Genomic DNA, 16,512 nt, shown 5'->3' on the forward strand with positions numbered 1-16,512 from the left:
ACATGACCACTATCAAACTACACAACATTACATGTATGAAGTGAATCATGTGAAGGCCCCACATGAGTGTTTTTGTAAGATTGCCGGTATGTGATTTGCAGTGTCAGTTAATTTGGCAGGTATGTGGCAGAACAGAAGGCACCTGGTGTTTTTTTTTCATTAACAGCCTCCATACAGGTGAAAACCTTGGAGTAATAGACTGCAGTCTTACCCAGATGACAACCCACGTTCCAGTAAAGCTGGGGGTTGAAGTTGGAGGAGTCAATACGATAGGCTGAAGGATAAATCCGTGACAGCTGCCTCTGGTTAAAAGTCAGGAACTGTTCGGTTCTGTGATTGACCAGAGATTGTGCTCTGGTCTCGCTGAATGACAGGACGTCACCTGGAGTACCTGAAGAGAAACACGGGTTAGACATGAGCAAATGTTTTCAAGGTAAAGATTATAAAGTGCCTTTCTGCTTGTGTGTGTGCAGGTGTCAGAGCTTTGGTGTTTCACCTTCATTCAGACACTCCTGAGAGGCAACAGAGTTGGTGAACACCACCAGGTTGGACAGGTCTCTACTCAGTTTCATCGTCTTCCTCTTCCTTCCACCCCTACAACAATCGCCAGATGGCCAAAAACAATTGCAAGAATGGACACAGGAGACAAAGTGAGATCATGTAAAGATATATAAGGTAGGTAAAGTAAAAAGTATAGGAGATAAGATATGCACACACTCATCTACCCATGTAAGCATTTATTGTGGAAAAGCAGCAGGGTAGAGAGGATTGACCATCAGAGGCAGCTTGCAAACTGCAGGAAAGAACATCAAAGGCAAAAAGCTTTCATAGGGACCAGAGCACATGCAGTGCAGCAAGACCCACGCATTCATGCACACGCCTTGTTGCACAAAGATAGTACGTTACATATCAACTCAAGACGCATGCTTGCCGGAATCTGTATTGTGACAGTTCCCTGGGACATGCATAAATGATTATGCAACCAGGAGCAGAGACTGGAAGAAAAAAGGGACGAGGTCTTATAATCAGACAGGAAAACAAAGCTGAATTTCCATACGTCTTGCCCAATGTTCACTCACACAGAGAGAGGAAAACGCGAGACCGAGGTGGACAAAGAACGTGTGTGAGGGAGTAGTGTGCTACGTTCAAACTGTAGATAAAAATAGACTCGGTTTGATTATTTTCTTCTTCTTTTTCAATAATAGTGTAACCAGAAAGAAAAACATTTATTCTGACTTACAATATTTTGCTTTGAGCCACTTTCACAAATGATTTCTAAATTTAATACAGATCACATTTGTGGAAACCTCTGATGCAACAATAATATCTAATCATGTGGTTATGTCAATCCAATGCAACATTTTTCATTACTTATATTGATACATGAGAAAAGATGCAAAACTGCTGAAGTGGACTTGTTCAGTAGAGTAACAGTGAAGCGGAATATCTATTTTAATATAATCAAATACATTCCAAAGGAATTATGTCGTCAACATCAAGCTAATCAGTTTACTAAAAATACCCTGAAATATGATTATATGATCATATTTCAGGGCCATATCGCCCACTCCAGTTGGGCCATGTCTGGCAAACTGGCATATGACAATGTTGAATCCTACGTAATACTGCTGAGTGCAGCTGAACTGTACAGAAAGCCTGAGAGATTTACTGCAATCAGAACTGGTGGCTCTGAAGCAGCTGTTGACTAAATAAAAACACTGCCTGTCTACCTGACACTTGTTTTACCAAAGGCTCCTCTGGGTTTTGTTTTTTGTTGTCTTTTTTTAAGTTTGCCTTGCCTCTAATTTCTAAGACACATCTGATCCACAGCTGTGGAAGATCCCCCTTGCACAGTAAACTTGTTCCAACGCAGCGCAGAGCCGACCCTGTTCAACCTGCTGGAATAGTAAAGTAATCTGAGCCAGAACTGATGTGATCGGGTTGTGCCTGACGGTTCAGTTTGTCAATTACAAACTCGAGTGTTCAGACATTTGTAAATTTTAAAACATTTCTGTTGCTTCGACTCATCTCTCCTCGTGTCGTCCATATTTTGCACACTTGGTGTAAAATGATAACAGCGTTGTATAGTATCATATCTTGTTATAAATGTTATGTACTGTATATTGTCAATGTAAAAAGTCAGTAAAATTACTTCTTGTGCTAAAAATATTTTTGAAAAATGACCAAAAACTAAAACATAGGATCAAAGGAGAAAGGTATACTTGCACAGCAAGGCATTCAGAGTGAACATAGCGTCACAATCTCAGAAAGGTGGAAAACAATGATTGTACATTTTTCATCAGAGATTTCACAGAAAAGGACAAGGAATTAAAACCACTCATCATTCTCTCCTTTCCTATTCTGACCCAGTCGAGCTCGTAGTGCATCATTCTCTCACATAAACGTACAGTGAAGGTTTGTCTGGGAAGCTCTGGCACGACTGATGCCCTAAACTTTTCTGATGTTCGCTGCAGTCAGCAAGTGTCAAACCTCTCATTTGTCAATGTTGCAGTGAAGCAGGTCAAAGGTCACCTGTTGAACTGTCCTCCGGCTTCCCTCCCAGATCTCTCCTGAACATCCTCCTCCTTGTCCACGCTTTGGCATGACAGCCTGGATTTGGAATGCCTCTGGACAATGGACACACACCAGAATATATAAACAAATGCATTACACCACAGTGACGGTTCTTCAAACTGACTGAAGAGTATTACCTATATCCTTGCCTTCAGTTCAAATCCTGATAAATGTGTTAAACACACATCGGGCATGATATCACCTACACACTTGCTCATGAGTTGTTTAGCAGTCAGGGGTTGTTGCTCGTTTGTCTTTAGTAAATTCAATGCATCTCATAGAGGCTGCTGTGCGATTCATAGAGTGTTGTTATTGTAGTAGCAGTGTTTGTACATGTCAGTGGGTGTTTTTAGGTATAGCATATGTAATTGTAGCATGACTGTATTTGATGTGTGTGCTTTTTTTAGAGAAACTGAAGCAACATCTTTATTATAGCTAAAGTGGATTCGAGAAGAGGATAAGGGTTGCAGTAATTACAGGGTTCAGGCTGCTTGCCAGCAGATTACTTGCACCCATGCATGCACGAATATATACACACACGTGTGGGAGGGTGCATAATATGCAGAGTGGGAGGCATAAAAGAATGAAGAGGAGATATGAGTGGGTAAACAAAGGAGGGGAAGAGGAAGGTAAAAATAAGCAAATGGATGGAGGAAGAAGTTCAGAGAGGGAAAAAACCAAACTGAGAAAAAGAGGAATGTTTGAAAGGATGTCTGTATAAACAACCACTCACACAACATTGATGTCTAAATCTATATAAACTGAATTAATGCAACTATATATAAAAAGAGACAAGGACTAGGAAACATCTCAATCCATTAAACTACTAGTATTTGTCTTTGGGTCTGTAGACCATTAGAACCTTTCTGACAGACTAACACATCTTTGAGTGGATCTAAATTAAGACTATACAAGCTTTAGCTCTGCATGTGTAATTAACATATATGCAAATGCATTGATTTACTGCACTGATCTGCTGTGTGTAACTAGAAGGTATGTGTGGCACTTACTTATGATCCAGCTACCTACCAAATGCTCAAGAGAACTCTACAAAATGTGCTTTACTTAAGTATTTTCCATGCGTAACTTGAAGAAACATTTCATTGACAACAGCGATTGTATTTACGTACAACCCCATTTCCAAAAAAATAGGGACACTGTGTAAAATGTAAATAAAAACAGAATCCGATGATTCGCAAATCATGTAAACCCATATTTAATTGAAAGTAGACCAAAGACAACATATCAAATGTTGAAACTGAGAAATGTTGAAACTAAGAAATTTCATTGTTTATTAAAAATATATGCTCATTTTGAATTTGATGCCAGCAACACATCTCCAAAAAGACTGGTCCAAAACCATTGTCTGTTTTTCGCAGTTTGTTGCTGCATCCACTAACGCTGGTTAAAACTCTACCATACAAAGAAGAAACCATAGATACCCATGATTCAGAAGTACCGCTGCTTTCCCTGGGCCCAAGCTCATTTAAGATGGACTGAGGTCCAAGCTGAATAGGAGCGGGACCACCCAGGTTGTTTTCAGCACAGTTCAAAATCTAGCATCCATAATTATAAGACATACATGTGTCCGGTAGCTTGCACATCTGGGAAGGCACTATTAATGCTGAATGATATATTCAGGTTTTGGAGCAACATATGCTGCCATCCAGATGCAGCACAGTGGTCAACATGATCCTGTCCCAACTTTTTTGAAATGTGTTGCTGCCATCAAATTCCAAATAATATAATTTACACAAAACAATATAATTTTTCAGTTTCAACATTTGATATGTTGGTTTTATGTGGGTTTATATGTTTTGCAAATCATCACATTATGATCTTATTCACATTTTACAGTGTCCCAACTTTTTTGGAAAGTGGGTTGTAGATGATTTTACTTTTTTCTCTTTCTTTCTGAAAGTTAGTCAAAGAGATTCTTTATGAAGTCGCACTAACTAGAACATTGTTAGCTTTGCTTAGTATAAAGAGTGGAAGCATGGGGAACGAGCTATAAAGGTGCATTACAAAGTTAAAAATAAATCCTCTATTGTCCCTGTAAAGGTCACAAATTAACACATTTTATGTAATTTGTTTATTCTGAGTTTAAATACAATTTGCTTCTAGAATTTCAGCTGTTAGTCTGATTGAGCATGTGAAATCAGCAGCTGCGCCACTGTGGGTGCATTAGTGGGTGCATTGGTTGCTTGAGGAAGGTTTGGTGTGTCAAGAGCCTGAAAAGGCTGTTAGATACTGTATAATAAAGGAGCCCTGAAAAAGAGAACTCCTTTAAGTTCTCTAATATTGTGGTATTCAGTAGCAAAATATTTCATTACTCCCTGACCTGAAGCTGAACTAAGCTGAAATTGTCGTTGGATACCGCACACAAACAGATCAAGAACCAAACCACAACGAGCAAGCTCCTTTTCCGTGTTTCTTACCTTCTGTTTGAGTGTTGTGATGAAGGATCTGCTTTGGGATTTCTTCAAAACCCCCTTGGAGCTCTAGAAAGAAGGAGAACACATTCAGAGACTTGTCATGTTTGTGGTTGTGCGTGCTTGTTTTCATTCATGTGTGGAACATTTGGTGTGAACCTAATAACAACCACATTAGCACCCAGTGAGTCACTTAAACCCTAAAGCTCAGGAGCTGGAGCGGCTGCAACAGACATCAGCCAAACGTAGCACAGCTGAAGAAGATAGTGGGTGAGAAATAAGGAGGAAAAAAACAGAAAAAGCTAAATTGGAGTAAGGAACACATACAGGAAAAAAAAGCGTTGAAGACAGATTGAGGTGAAGGGAATCACCAACATAGCAGGAGTAGAAGAAAGAGAATAGGAAACCCCGATGCACAACACCCACTACGTTAAAATGACTGTCAGGAAACGGATGTTTCTAAAAATAGCACAAGAGGCAAGCAGGAACATTAAATATTAAGTAACACTGCAGACATTTAGTTTGTCATCACTTTCCGTCTGTTCAGACGTGCTCTGGATGAAACACAATTTATGGAGGTGAACGCCCAGCAGCCCCTCAAGAGCAGCCTGAGGGGAAGCACTTTGTCTCGGTTTTCATCTGTTCTGTGAGTGTGTTTGACCTGTGACTGGTGCAGTAACTAGTCTGCTCCTCTATTTTCTCCATCCCCGTCTATGACTAATACCATGGCCTAGTTTTATCCCCCACCTTTTGCTTTATTGTCCTCATCTGCTGAGGAGTACTTCTCTGCTCCATATGCTAGCTCACACATTGCCTTGGGCTCTACCTGCCGCAGATTCTTCTGAAGGCCCTGGTGCGTGGCTCGGAGCAGAGCTCGGATGCTGAAGCTGTCAGTATCTTCCTTGTCGCCGATCCGAGACTCCTTCAAAAGAGAGTCCAGTTTCTTTCTGATGTGAGACTCCACCTGGTGATTGCCATTGTCCTAGGAGAAGGAAGAGGAGAAAGACAGGACATTTATTTCAAGACGGTGGAGAGTAATGCTGTTTTGGAGCAAGAACACACATTATCACTGTTTCAAAGCACATATAATCAGGTCCAAGCTATATTGACTAAATGCAGCGCCAACATGCCAGGAATCAAACCTGCAATTCCAGTGCAACCAGGTGGCAACCCACTGTGATGTCACCCATTGGTTTGTGAACGGCGATTTTAAAGCCTCGAGTCTCACATTTTGGCCGTCTCCATCTTATTTTTTTCTTTGCACCAGAAGTGACTATATTTAGTGTGAGGGTGGAGCTGGATGAGCGATTTGAGTAAGAGCCCAACTCTATGCACGGCCACCTATACCGACAATCTGACTGCAGTTCAATATGCCAATTTAAATAAGGCACACTCCCAAACATACAAGTTATACTTGACATTTTTGTGTAGTTGCATATCATCATTTATTTATCTGTAAGTCTTAAAAGCTATTGCCATATATTTTCTTCACTACAGGAGGCACAGTTTTGGATAACTGATCTGATAAACCATTAACATCTCTCTCTTGAGGAAATCTGCTGCATGCTGAATGTGGTTGATTAAAAAAGGAAAAATAAGGGAAATATTTCACATTTTCTTCCACAGCCTTACCACTGTATAAAAGTTACTTTGCATCGCACTATTGATGCATTGTTAGTGGTGAGTGCTGTGAAAGAACACTAGTTTAAATGAGCTCAATTCAAAAAACCCATTAGTGGAAATCTGCCACTGCCCTTATTAAAATGGAAATGATCATCCAAAGTGGCATCTGCAGCCCCACGCCTCCAGCTAAATGTGGAAGAATGATGCCATATTCCGCTACAAAACTGAGCCATCTGGAACAAAAATTTAGTGTTTTCCTGCTTTAAATGTGGTAAGGAGAACCCTGGCACTACTGTATCACAAACAAATTTTGATGATTAAGAATGACGATGAAAATGGCACATGGAAAACTCGATAGTGATAGATGTTGCTGCTGTCCTTATCTTTTTAGATAAACAACAAGTTCAAACTTTCCTCTGTGCTAGCATTGATTTAAAATTCATACCTGAATCATTAACCACTGGTTATTCCAAAACATTACTGCAATCATAATCATTAAAATTGGACAAGCACAGACATTACTACCTGATTTCAGTGGTCATTACATCGAGCACAACAATATCATTAAGATGCCATTATCTAACTTTTGTTTATGATGTCTGTAACTGTTGTTGTTTTTATTTATATATTTATTTTCTTAGATAGGATGTTGCTGCCGTCTTATTTTTGAATGAACTGATGAGGCAACACTTAAAGAGCTGACAAAGAATCAAAGAAGAAAGAAAGAATTAAAGAAAGACAAAAGAAAGATTCAGTAGTTTGACAAAAAGAGTAAATTTAATTTAATTAATTATTGCATCTTTTATTTAAAGAGGAAACTATGTTTTAAAAGTAAAATAAACAGAATTAAAAGTTGCTGCCCCTTCACTCAGAAATGTGGTTTGGTCAGTGTTTCTTCTTCTGGATGTTTGACCAGGAACATTGGTGTCCATTCTTAGTGTTACATTAACAGTTTGAACGGACTTTAGTGACGTAGCAGACATCTTGTATGTGATAGATGCACTTTTGAATGAAAACATTTTAGCATTTTCATAGATGTCATTAATTTTTTGTGGTTTTTTTAAGTTTGTGGGGGAAAAAAATCCAGAATTAGTGCATGAATTCTTGAGTTAGTGCCACAAATGGATCTTGTTAGGTTGCAGTAACCTTGACCTTTGGCTCCTGATATCTATTCACTTAAGCCTTGAGTCCAAGTGAATGTTTGTGCCAAATGTGTGGAAATTCCCTCAAGGCGTTTCTGAGATATTATATTCACAAGAATGTAAAAGACAGATTGGACAAACTTGGGGTCACAGTGACCTTGATCTTTGACCTTTGATCCCCAGCATCTAATCAGTTCATCTTGGTCCAATTGGTTTGGACCAAGCGAATGTTTGTGTCACATTTAAAGAAATTCTCTCAAGGATTTCCTAAAATAGTTTTTGTTTACATGAACGGATATGAGGTCAAACTCAACTTCACCTTTGACCACCAAAATGTATCTTTGAGTCGTTTGTGCCAAGTCTGAAAGGCATTCCTGAAAAATCAAGTCTTTGAAAATTAGACAGCCTAACAACCCAAAAACATAATGCCTCTGGCTTCGGCTGTTGCTGCCACGGAGACATAAAAACACTCCATAGATGGGCACAACCTGCCTACGAATGATGAAAACTAATGAAACACATGTAAGTAAGTGAAGAAACATGTCTGTTTGAAGGTTGTAACTGTAGGGTTCACGCATGTTTGTGAGTGCGTCGGATTTATAGCTACATTCTTCTAACTCACATTGCTGCTCTTAAGCTTGAAGTCGTCCTCAATTTCATCAGCGCTGTCATCATCAGAAACCTCTCCTTCCTCAGCATCTGCAGACAGATAGGCAGGCAGGCGCTTCCCCTGGATGGAGAGAACACAGACAAAGAGATGGGAGGAGAGTGACACATTCATTTGGCCCATGTTTTAAATGCAGCACTATCCTTCACTCATATCCTTTAATACACATGAACGCCCACACGGGTTGCACCTCAAAGATAGTGCAAGAATAACCCAGTAGATTTTCTAAACGTTTGACTCAAATCTCTGCACATAAAAACGTATAAGCACACAAGAGGGCACAAAACACACACTGGTGCACACGCAAACACATACACAATGAACAATCAGCTGCAGGTTTTCTGAGAAGCTCCCTGAGCAGCTCTCTCAGCACAGTGGAGGCCCATTAGTGAGCTGTTCTGAAGGTGTGAGGGGGAGTCGAGCTTTTCTAAGCACTTTCTTCAAATATCAGTGGCAGACTACAAGCTTCCTGCAGTACATTGAGTCTCTCTGGTTGACATCGCCGCCCTCACTTCCCCCACTGCCAGAAGTAGTCTACCCCCCGTCTGTCCATCCGTCCTGCTATCTGTGATTGTTAAAAAAATATGTATGCCAATTCCCTTTATTATCTTGGGAATCTCTGGCCGCTTGTTCCACTGGGGGATGGAAAGAGGTGAAACACTCTCAAACGAGGGCAGAGAGGGGAAGTAATGAAAGGGTGGGAGCAGGGTGGGGTTAAGGGCCTTTATAGATAATCAATAATGGGCTTTCACTTTTCAGACATCTCACTAAGAAGGCACAAAGCCAGGTCTCCTTTCCCAGGGAACAATGCAGACTTTCTTCACATTGTAGATAAAGTCAACTTTATCTGGTTCTTGTAAAAAAAAAATCCAATAAACGCTGAAAGCTTTTGCTCATCCAGATGCTCTTTCTGTCTCACTTCCTTTGTAGGAATGGGTCCTACTGTGCTGTTGGATAAGGATCTTAGGTTTGAGGCTGTCAACGTGAGAACTGTTTTTTCTTTTTTTTTTTAAACACGTTTGAATTTCTATCTTTTTGAAAAGGATTATTTCAACCATGATTTACAGATCATCGTTGTGGGCCAGTAGTTGCTACATAGTGATACGCTTGTGAAGCTAGACATGTTAATGCTCTCAGATAAACTTATAAGTATGCCACTTACATGGATAGATAACTTTTAATCATTGCTTTCGACTTGTAAAATGATCAAATAGCTGAAAGAACAAAATTAATGCCATATGTTATCTCTGATATGCTGATATAATTAAACACAATGTATGACATTGATGTACTTAAAGTCCTCATAATGAAAATGAACACTGGTTCGTCAGTACTTTTCAAAAAGCTTAGGCAACAAAACCACAAGTTAAGGTTTAGAATATTTAAGTATACCTTCCACTAGTCTATGTAAATTGTTAAAGAAGAAGCACTGCAAAATTAACCTGTTTTTTTTATCTTGATTTGTCTGTTTCTTAGTTTGTTATGGATAAGCTACCAGCTCAATTTCCATGAAACTTGGTGGAAAGGTGTAATATAGGCCGAAGAATAAAGCATTAAATGTTTGCACAAAAACGAATCTTCCAGAAATACGGGGACTCCGTATTTTGCTCATCTAATACTGCAAGCTGTCTTCAGAAAGCACAGGAAAGGAAAGAAATTCAGGCCTGGATTTATCCGCTGGGACAAGACCACCCACGGCACATTCTGAGGCGCACTCCGAATGACAAGCAGACAACGAGTGTCGGTAAAAACTTTATGCCATTTTCTGACAGTCCACAGGCCCACCGAAGCAGCGGCCCACTGGAATTCATCCTATTATGTCTGATGGACAGTACAGCACTATATTGAGATTTTTTTTTTTTTTTTAATTAAAAACTTGACACGGCAACAAAGTCGTCCCGCAGGTTGTGTATATCTTTGCCTCCATTTGTGTATATAATGTTTGCGTTCCACAACATTAAAACCAAGAATCTGTCGCTTAGTTATCGTATGCCAGAATTTTGTTCCTCTTTCTCTTTTCCATCTATGATTAATACAGTGACCAGTTTGTCCTCCCTCACTTCTCTTCCTTGTCTTCATCCGTTTATGAGAAATAATTAGCACCCTCGCGTTGCCTCTCTTACTCCACATCCTTGGTGGCAATGCAGATGAAATAAAATATAAACCAGCGAGCACGCTTCTTTTGTCGCTGTAGCGAGAGGAAGGAAATGGGGGTTGGTGATGCAGATGTTGTCATTCGCAAGTACACAAAAAGACCAGTTATATTTTAATTTAGTAAGTTATTCATTTAAAACATGAACTTTATGTCCACTTTCACCCACTTACTTTGATGAGTATTTTCCCTTGCAGGCTGTGAGGGCTCGGTAATGTTTTGGAGTTTCTGCTCAGCACATCGCTTACATCCAGTTTGTCTCCAAAGATTTCTCGCAGGTACTGTGCAATCTTCTTCTGCTGCTGGATGCTACAGTGGTTCTCTACGGAGAGAATCACTGGGTACCTAAAAAAAAGAAAAAAAGAACAAGAAGTTCAGAAATGTGTCTTGAATGCAGCCAATGGACTGAAGGGAGTCTGACCTGCATCCCATGTCAAACTGTACTTCCATTTCTCCCCTCCAACCAACAAAACAGAGAGGAGGTAAATGCTAAAAGTACAGCCGCATGCATCTCTTTACCTCAGTGGCATGGTGTGTGTGTGTGTGTGTGTGTGTGTGTGTGTGTGTGTGTGTGTGTGTGTGTGTGTTTTTTCTCGTATAAAAAAAGGTGAGGTGACTTGCGGCAACAATAAAGCTCAAATGTCAGGTCTGTCACAGTGACAGCTCTCCCTCAGGGGAAACAGCCCCGCTCTCACTTCTACATCTGATCCTGCAAACACACACTGACTGAACGAACACAAAGACAAAAATAGAGAGCAACATCCAGTCATTTTATTTCCACACACAAACATCGAGCAGCTCCTCTCCGGTGAAGCGTGTGTGTGTGTGTGTGTGTGTGTTGTGTGTGTGTGTGTGTGTGTGTGTTGTGTGTGTGTGTGTGTGTGTGTGTGTGTGTGTGTGTGTGTGTGTGTGTGTGATGTGGGAGAGCAGAGGCTCCCTTTATTTCAATATATATCCCAGGGATGTTAATTATATTAACAGGTGGTGGTGATGATAAAATATTAGCTGCATGTAAGAAGTGAGTAGAGCAACAGGAGAAACGAGAGAGAGAGAGAGAGAGAGAGAGAGAGAGAGAGAGAGAGAGAGAGAGAGAGAGAGAGAGAAAGAGAGAGAGACGGAGCAAAACTGGAGGATGTTCAGTTTATTATTCTGTTCTTGCTGTTAGTATTATTAATTTGTCAATTTATCAATGATGAATTAATAAGGTATAAGCTGATCAGAATATCAAGGTATTTCCTAATTAGCAAGTGCGCAAGAGTGTGTTTCTTTTAGGAGGCGACATTGAACATACACTTTTAGTTAAATACTGAGTGGAATAAAAAAAATCTTTAGAAAAGCTAACCCCTGAGAAAAACACAGAATATCTTTGTTTATTTAGAGAACAGAAATAAAATTATATTTTAATAAATTGGTTAATTGCCTAATTGCCTAAAATGCCTCTCCCAATTTTCTAAATCCTGCAGTGGCATCGAATTGCTTATTCAGGCTGAGCAACAGCCAAAATTCTAAAATAGGGTTAGGGTTACAGCCTGGAAACACTTATCTTACCTTAAGTTACTAACCAGCAATTAGAGAACGACTAAGAATAAAAAAAAAATTAAAAAGTCAATCTGATTTCAGTAAAATATTCCAACAAGCTGCCATATGCAGCCACACTTCTTGTTTAATTAAAAAAAATTGATTCTACTCCAAATTTGAATAGAACAAATGGTTTTATAACGCAGCCACTGCCATCATAAAAAACTGCAATGTCAAATTGAGCCAATGTGGCAGCAGGACGCTGCATCATTCAGCACTTTGTTTGGGTACTGTTGGACCCAGCAGAGACAAACAGTGACTCCTCAGGGATCCAGAAGAAACGCTGATAAGCAGATGGCTCAGTAATAGGTGTTAATTACTGCCAGGCATCACAGTGTTCTCCCAAAAACATAAACCTGTTTATCTAGTTTTTGCAACTTTGGTTTTTGTTCTTAAACCTCCTGGGCTAAACGTCCATCAAATTCATCGATATCTCATTTTAACCGTGTGAGAATTGGCCGTTTGAGATGACTGTTTTATTTTTATTTTTGAATAGTAGTTCTTCAGGGTTTTTTCAGTTCAGTTAAAGCCTTATATAAGTGGGTTGTTCCTGTATCTCGTTACATACAGCAGCTTAACACAATTAAGCAGTAGAGGCCAATCTACAATCAATAAGGTAATCTCTGTAATGCTGTTTGTCCTGACGCAAGAAATTGTATTTCAATTTATGATTCAGTCTGATTTCTATTGCTGAGTAAACTGACGGAGGAGTAAGTGAAATGGAATTTCTATTTGATGTTCAAGTCTGTTTTTTCTCACCATAATAATTATGGGATCCATATAGTTTCCAAACACTCACAATGACACACATGCCATCACAGACACACACACACACACAAATACTCTCTCGAAGCTTTGACTCACTGGTTATTTATGAAGGCATGTTTATTAATGGTCTCGATGACAGACTTGAAAGGTATCTTGGAGGTCAGAGTGTAGCCGTGTTGGACCATCGGCTCTCCATCGGGACCGTCCCAGCAGTCCACTGCAGCAGAAAACACAAGAAATGATTCATGAATATGGAAAAATATTTATGTCTTTCTGTCCTCTGGAAACACAGCATCCTGTTGTTGTTGTTGTTGTTGTTGTTGTCAGTCCTCTGTCCCTTCTTACTGTCCACTGTTTGATTTGAATTTAGCCTCACTGTAATATTGTAGCACATTGTGAGTTTTTTCCGTGCTGCTGTATCTCTGGGTCTGTTTCTCACGCATCTTTATGCAAGTATTTTACCATGAATCATTTTGATGGTACTCTGATATTGAATTTCCCATTTTGTGCCCCAGATGCATGTATGTCTTGTATTGTTGACCTTTTTTGGTGCTCGGCTGTGTTGGTAAAGTTTTTGACTCGCTAGTTTTAGATCATTAGCCAAGTTATCCCATTTTGACAGACGGCTATCCGCTACCCAGAGATCTCGAGGTGATGTTGGCAACCTTGCTAGAGAACCCTCAGACATTGCAACTGGTAATGAGGCCTAGTCTGGTTGCTGTCCACACATCTCGTAATTAAAATCCACCCACCCTCCCTCCCTCTCTGGACCCATAACAATTTGTATATCGAGCCAACCGGTCCACCATAATGCCGTCTCCTCTGTACTCTGCTCAGCCCTCACACACCTGAACACGAGTGACTGCTACGTGAGAATGTTGTTCATAAACTTTAGTTCAACATCCAACACCATTATCCCTCAGCAGTTAATATGGAAACTGGACCGGCTGGGCCTGAGCTCTTCTCTCTGTAATTGGTTGCTGGACTTTCTCACTGAGAGACCACAAGCAGTACCGGTTGTAAACAAAACATCAGGAACCATCACACTGAGCATGGGGGCTCCCCAAGGATGCGTGCTCCGCCCCCTGCTCTTCACCCTGCTAACTTATGACTGTGCACAAACTCTACACCACCAATCGCATCGGAAAGTCTGCGGATGACACGACTGTGGTGGGTCTCATATGCAACAACAATGAGGCAAACTACAGGAATGAGGTGAACCGACTGGCCGTGTGGTGCAGGGATAACAATCTCTCCCTCAACGGTACGAAAACAAAGGAGATTGTTGTAGATTTCAGAAGAACCCACACCCCCAGCACCCTCCTCTGACCATCGGGCGAGCAGCACCACATTTCTGGGTGTGAACATCACCGAGGATCTCTCCTGGACAAACCACACTGCATCACTGGCTAAGAAAGCCCAGCAGCACCTCTGCATCCTCCAGATTAAAGAGAGCAGGAGCCCCAGCACCCATCATGTGCTCCTTCTACCGAGGCTCCATGGAGATCATCCTGACCAGCTGCATCACTGCGTGCTACGGGAGCTGCACCGCCTCCAACCGCAACCCTGCAGCGCGCAGTGAAGGCAGCTGGTAAGATATTTGGTTCCCCACTCCCCCTCCTTCCTGGACATCTACAACACCCGCCTTACCCGCAGAGTAGTCAGCATGGTGGGAGACTCAACCATCCCTCACACAGCCTCTTCAGCCTCCTGCCTTCTGGAGGAGGTACCGCAACCTCTGTCACTTCCTCCAGACTGAGTAGCAGCTTCGCCCATGAGGCTGTCAGGATGCGCAACTCTCTCTTCTCTCTCCCCCTTCACCCATAAAGTCTGAACTTTTGCACTATGGACCCGTATTTGCGCTTCACTGTGGTTGTTGTCTGTTTTATTGTTACATATTTATACTTTTCTTGTTGTATCTTATTTTTTTGCACACCGTGGGACTGTGAATCTTTTTTTTTTTTTTCGATCTATGTGTGTCTTGTACATATGGTGGATAGACAATAAAGTTGACTTTGACTTTGATGTTGGCAAGCTTGCTACGTTTGCATCACTTTGTGTCAGGGGAATCCAAATTGTGCAATATTAATTTAGGTGACTGGCTGATATTTTACGATTAGCATGCAATATATTCTCACTTGACATAAGTGTACTGCGCGATTGCTGGTTGCATTGAAATCATGATTTTGTGCGATGATTACCACTTGTGGCAACAGAGGCCGCTGTTGCTGCTGCTCAGCAGAAGTTATGTAATGTTTCTTTACATTTATTTATCAAACTTAAACACAGCACTATTGGCTTTGGGTTTTAGGTTGCAGTTAACATCCAAAAAGATCCCTAACAGTGCTTGTTTAATTACATGTGTAGTGTGAAACCATTTGATTATGAGTTTATTGTGATAAGAAAGCAACAAGGTTATCTGGTCCAATTACAATAGTTCATATCGATAAGGCATAGTAAGAAAAGCGCAGGTGTTACTAATAGCTTGAATGATGCTACTCAAGTGTCTCGGTAAGTCATGACAGTATTTATGAAGTATTGAATTGTTTACCTTCCACACAGCGGCAGCCGGACTGCAGCACCCAGGCGTACATGTCAGTCTTGGAGTGGGAGAGGAGCTGGTCTCCAGTCAGATAGGTGTTATGAGAGGAGGCAATGAAGTAGTTACACAGAGGTTGATCCATGTCTTGATTCACCTCATGGTGCAAAGGGTTGAAAATATCGCACGTTGGACTGCGCATTAAACTTGTAAAACCTATAGAGAAATACAAATCGAAAGACAGAAATTAATGAGATGCAAAACATCTGCGTAGCATAGAATTGAGCTGAGTGTTTAAATGTCTTGCATTTATTGTAGAAAGGGCATTTTTAGCCATGCTTGGCATGGTCCTGTGAATGGCAATATCTGTCTGTCTGTGGGTTCATTGGATGATAAAATCGAAAGATGGATTACTATGAAATTTTGCTCAGACAGGCATTGTTCCCGTATGATGAATCCTAATGACTTTGTCGATCCCCTGACATTTCATGTAGCACCACCCAGGCCAGTATCATGCCAAAGCAAGCAAGTTTATCTATATAGCACATAGACAGGGGCAACTCAGTGTGCTTTACAAAAGCAAATGAAGGGACATACAAAAGATAGAATAAAGATAATAAAAAAAGAACAGATTACAGAAAATAGCAATCATAAAAGAAGGTCATTTAGAAATAAGGATATACGTTGTATAAGCAAGAACATACAAAGTGTATACAATAGTAAAAATGAGGATAGGAAAAGTATCCTCGACTGTATGCTTACATCTTTTAGAATATTAAATAGATAATCATAGAGTTTAGACTGTCAGTAGAGTTTAGCTGTTAGCCCGAGATGTCCCGACCCTGCCAGGAGTGAGGTCTACTCCAGTGTGAAGTTCAATAGCATGTAACAGAGCGTATAATAGATTCGTCAGTCCACCACAGGATACAGTATACCGCTTTGACGAGCCTCGGTGGGAGAAGTGCACCTTTGACCAGGGTAGAACGAGAAGGTCATGTGACAAAGATCATGAGATGGAGGTTATGTGATGCAGTATA

The 16,512-nt window shown here is 40.6% G+C and overlaps 1 protein-coding gene across 2 annotated transcripts in view; it reads right to left on the reverse strand.

Annotated features, from left to right (window-relative positions):
- Positions 1 to 16,512, reverse strand: part of plch1 (phospholipase C, eta 1) — a 50,540-nt gene that overhangs the window by 8,985 nt on the left and 25,043 nt on the right. For both annotated transcript variants that reach the window (XM_069148285.1, XM_069148284.1), the window contains exons 7-15: positions 15,488 to 15,691; positions 13,033 to 13,153; positions 10,764 to 10,935; positions 8,394 to 8,501; positions 5,833 to 5,988; positions 5,013 to 5,075; positions 2,533 to 2,627; positions 497 to 594; positions 212 to 391 (exon numbers count right to left, since the gene is read on the reverse strand). In XM_069148285.1, the coding sequence (XP_069004386.1) occupies positions 212 to 391; positions 497 to 594; positions 2,533 to 2,627; positions 5,013 to 5,075; positions 5,833 to 5,988; positions 8,394 to 8,501; positions 10,764 to 10,935; positions 13,033 to 13,153; positions 15,488 to 15,691 (1,197 nt within the window). The remainder of the gene's footprint in view (positions 1 to 211; positions 392 to 496; positions 595 to 2,532; positions 2,628 to 5,012; positions 5,076 to 5,832; positions 5,989 to 8,393; positions 8,502 to 10,763; positions 10,936 to 13,032; positions 13,154 to 15,487; positions 15,692 to 16,512) is intronic.

The sequence above is a fragment of the Embiotoca jacksoni genome, unplaced genomic scaffold, assembly GCF_022577435.1.
Source record: "Embiotoca jacksoni isolate LCO1_2020_lvr unplaced genomic scaffold, fEmbJac1.0.p SCAF_14, whole genome shotgun sequence".
Classification (NCBI taxonomy): Eukaryota; Metazoa; Chordata; class Actinopteri; family Embiotocidae; genus Embiotoca; species Embiotoca jacksoni.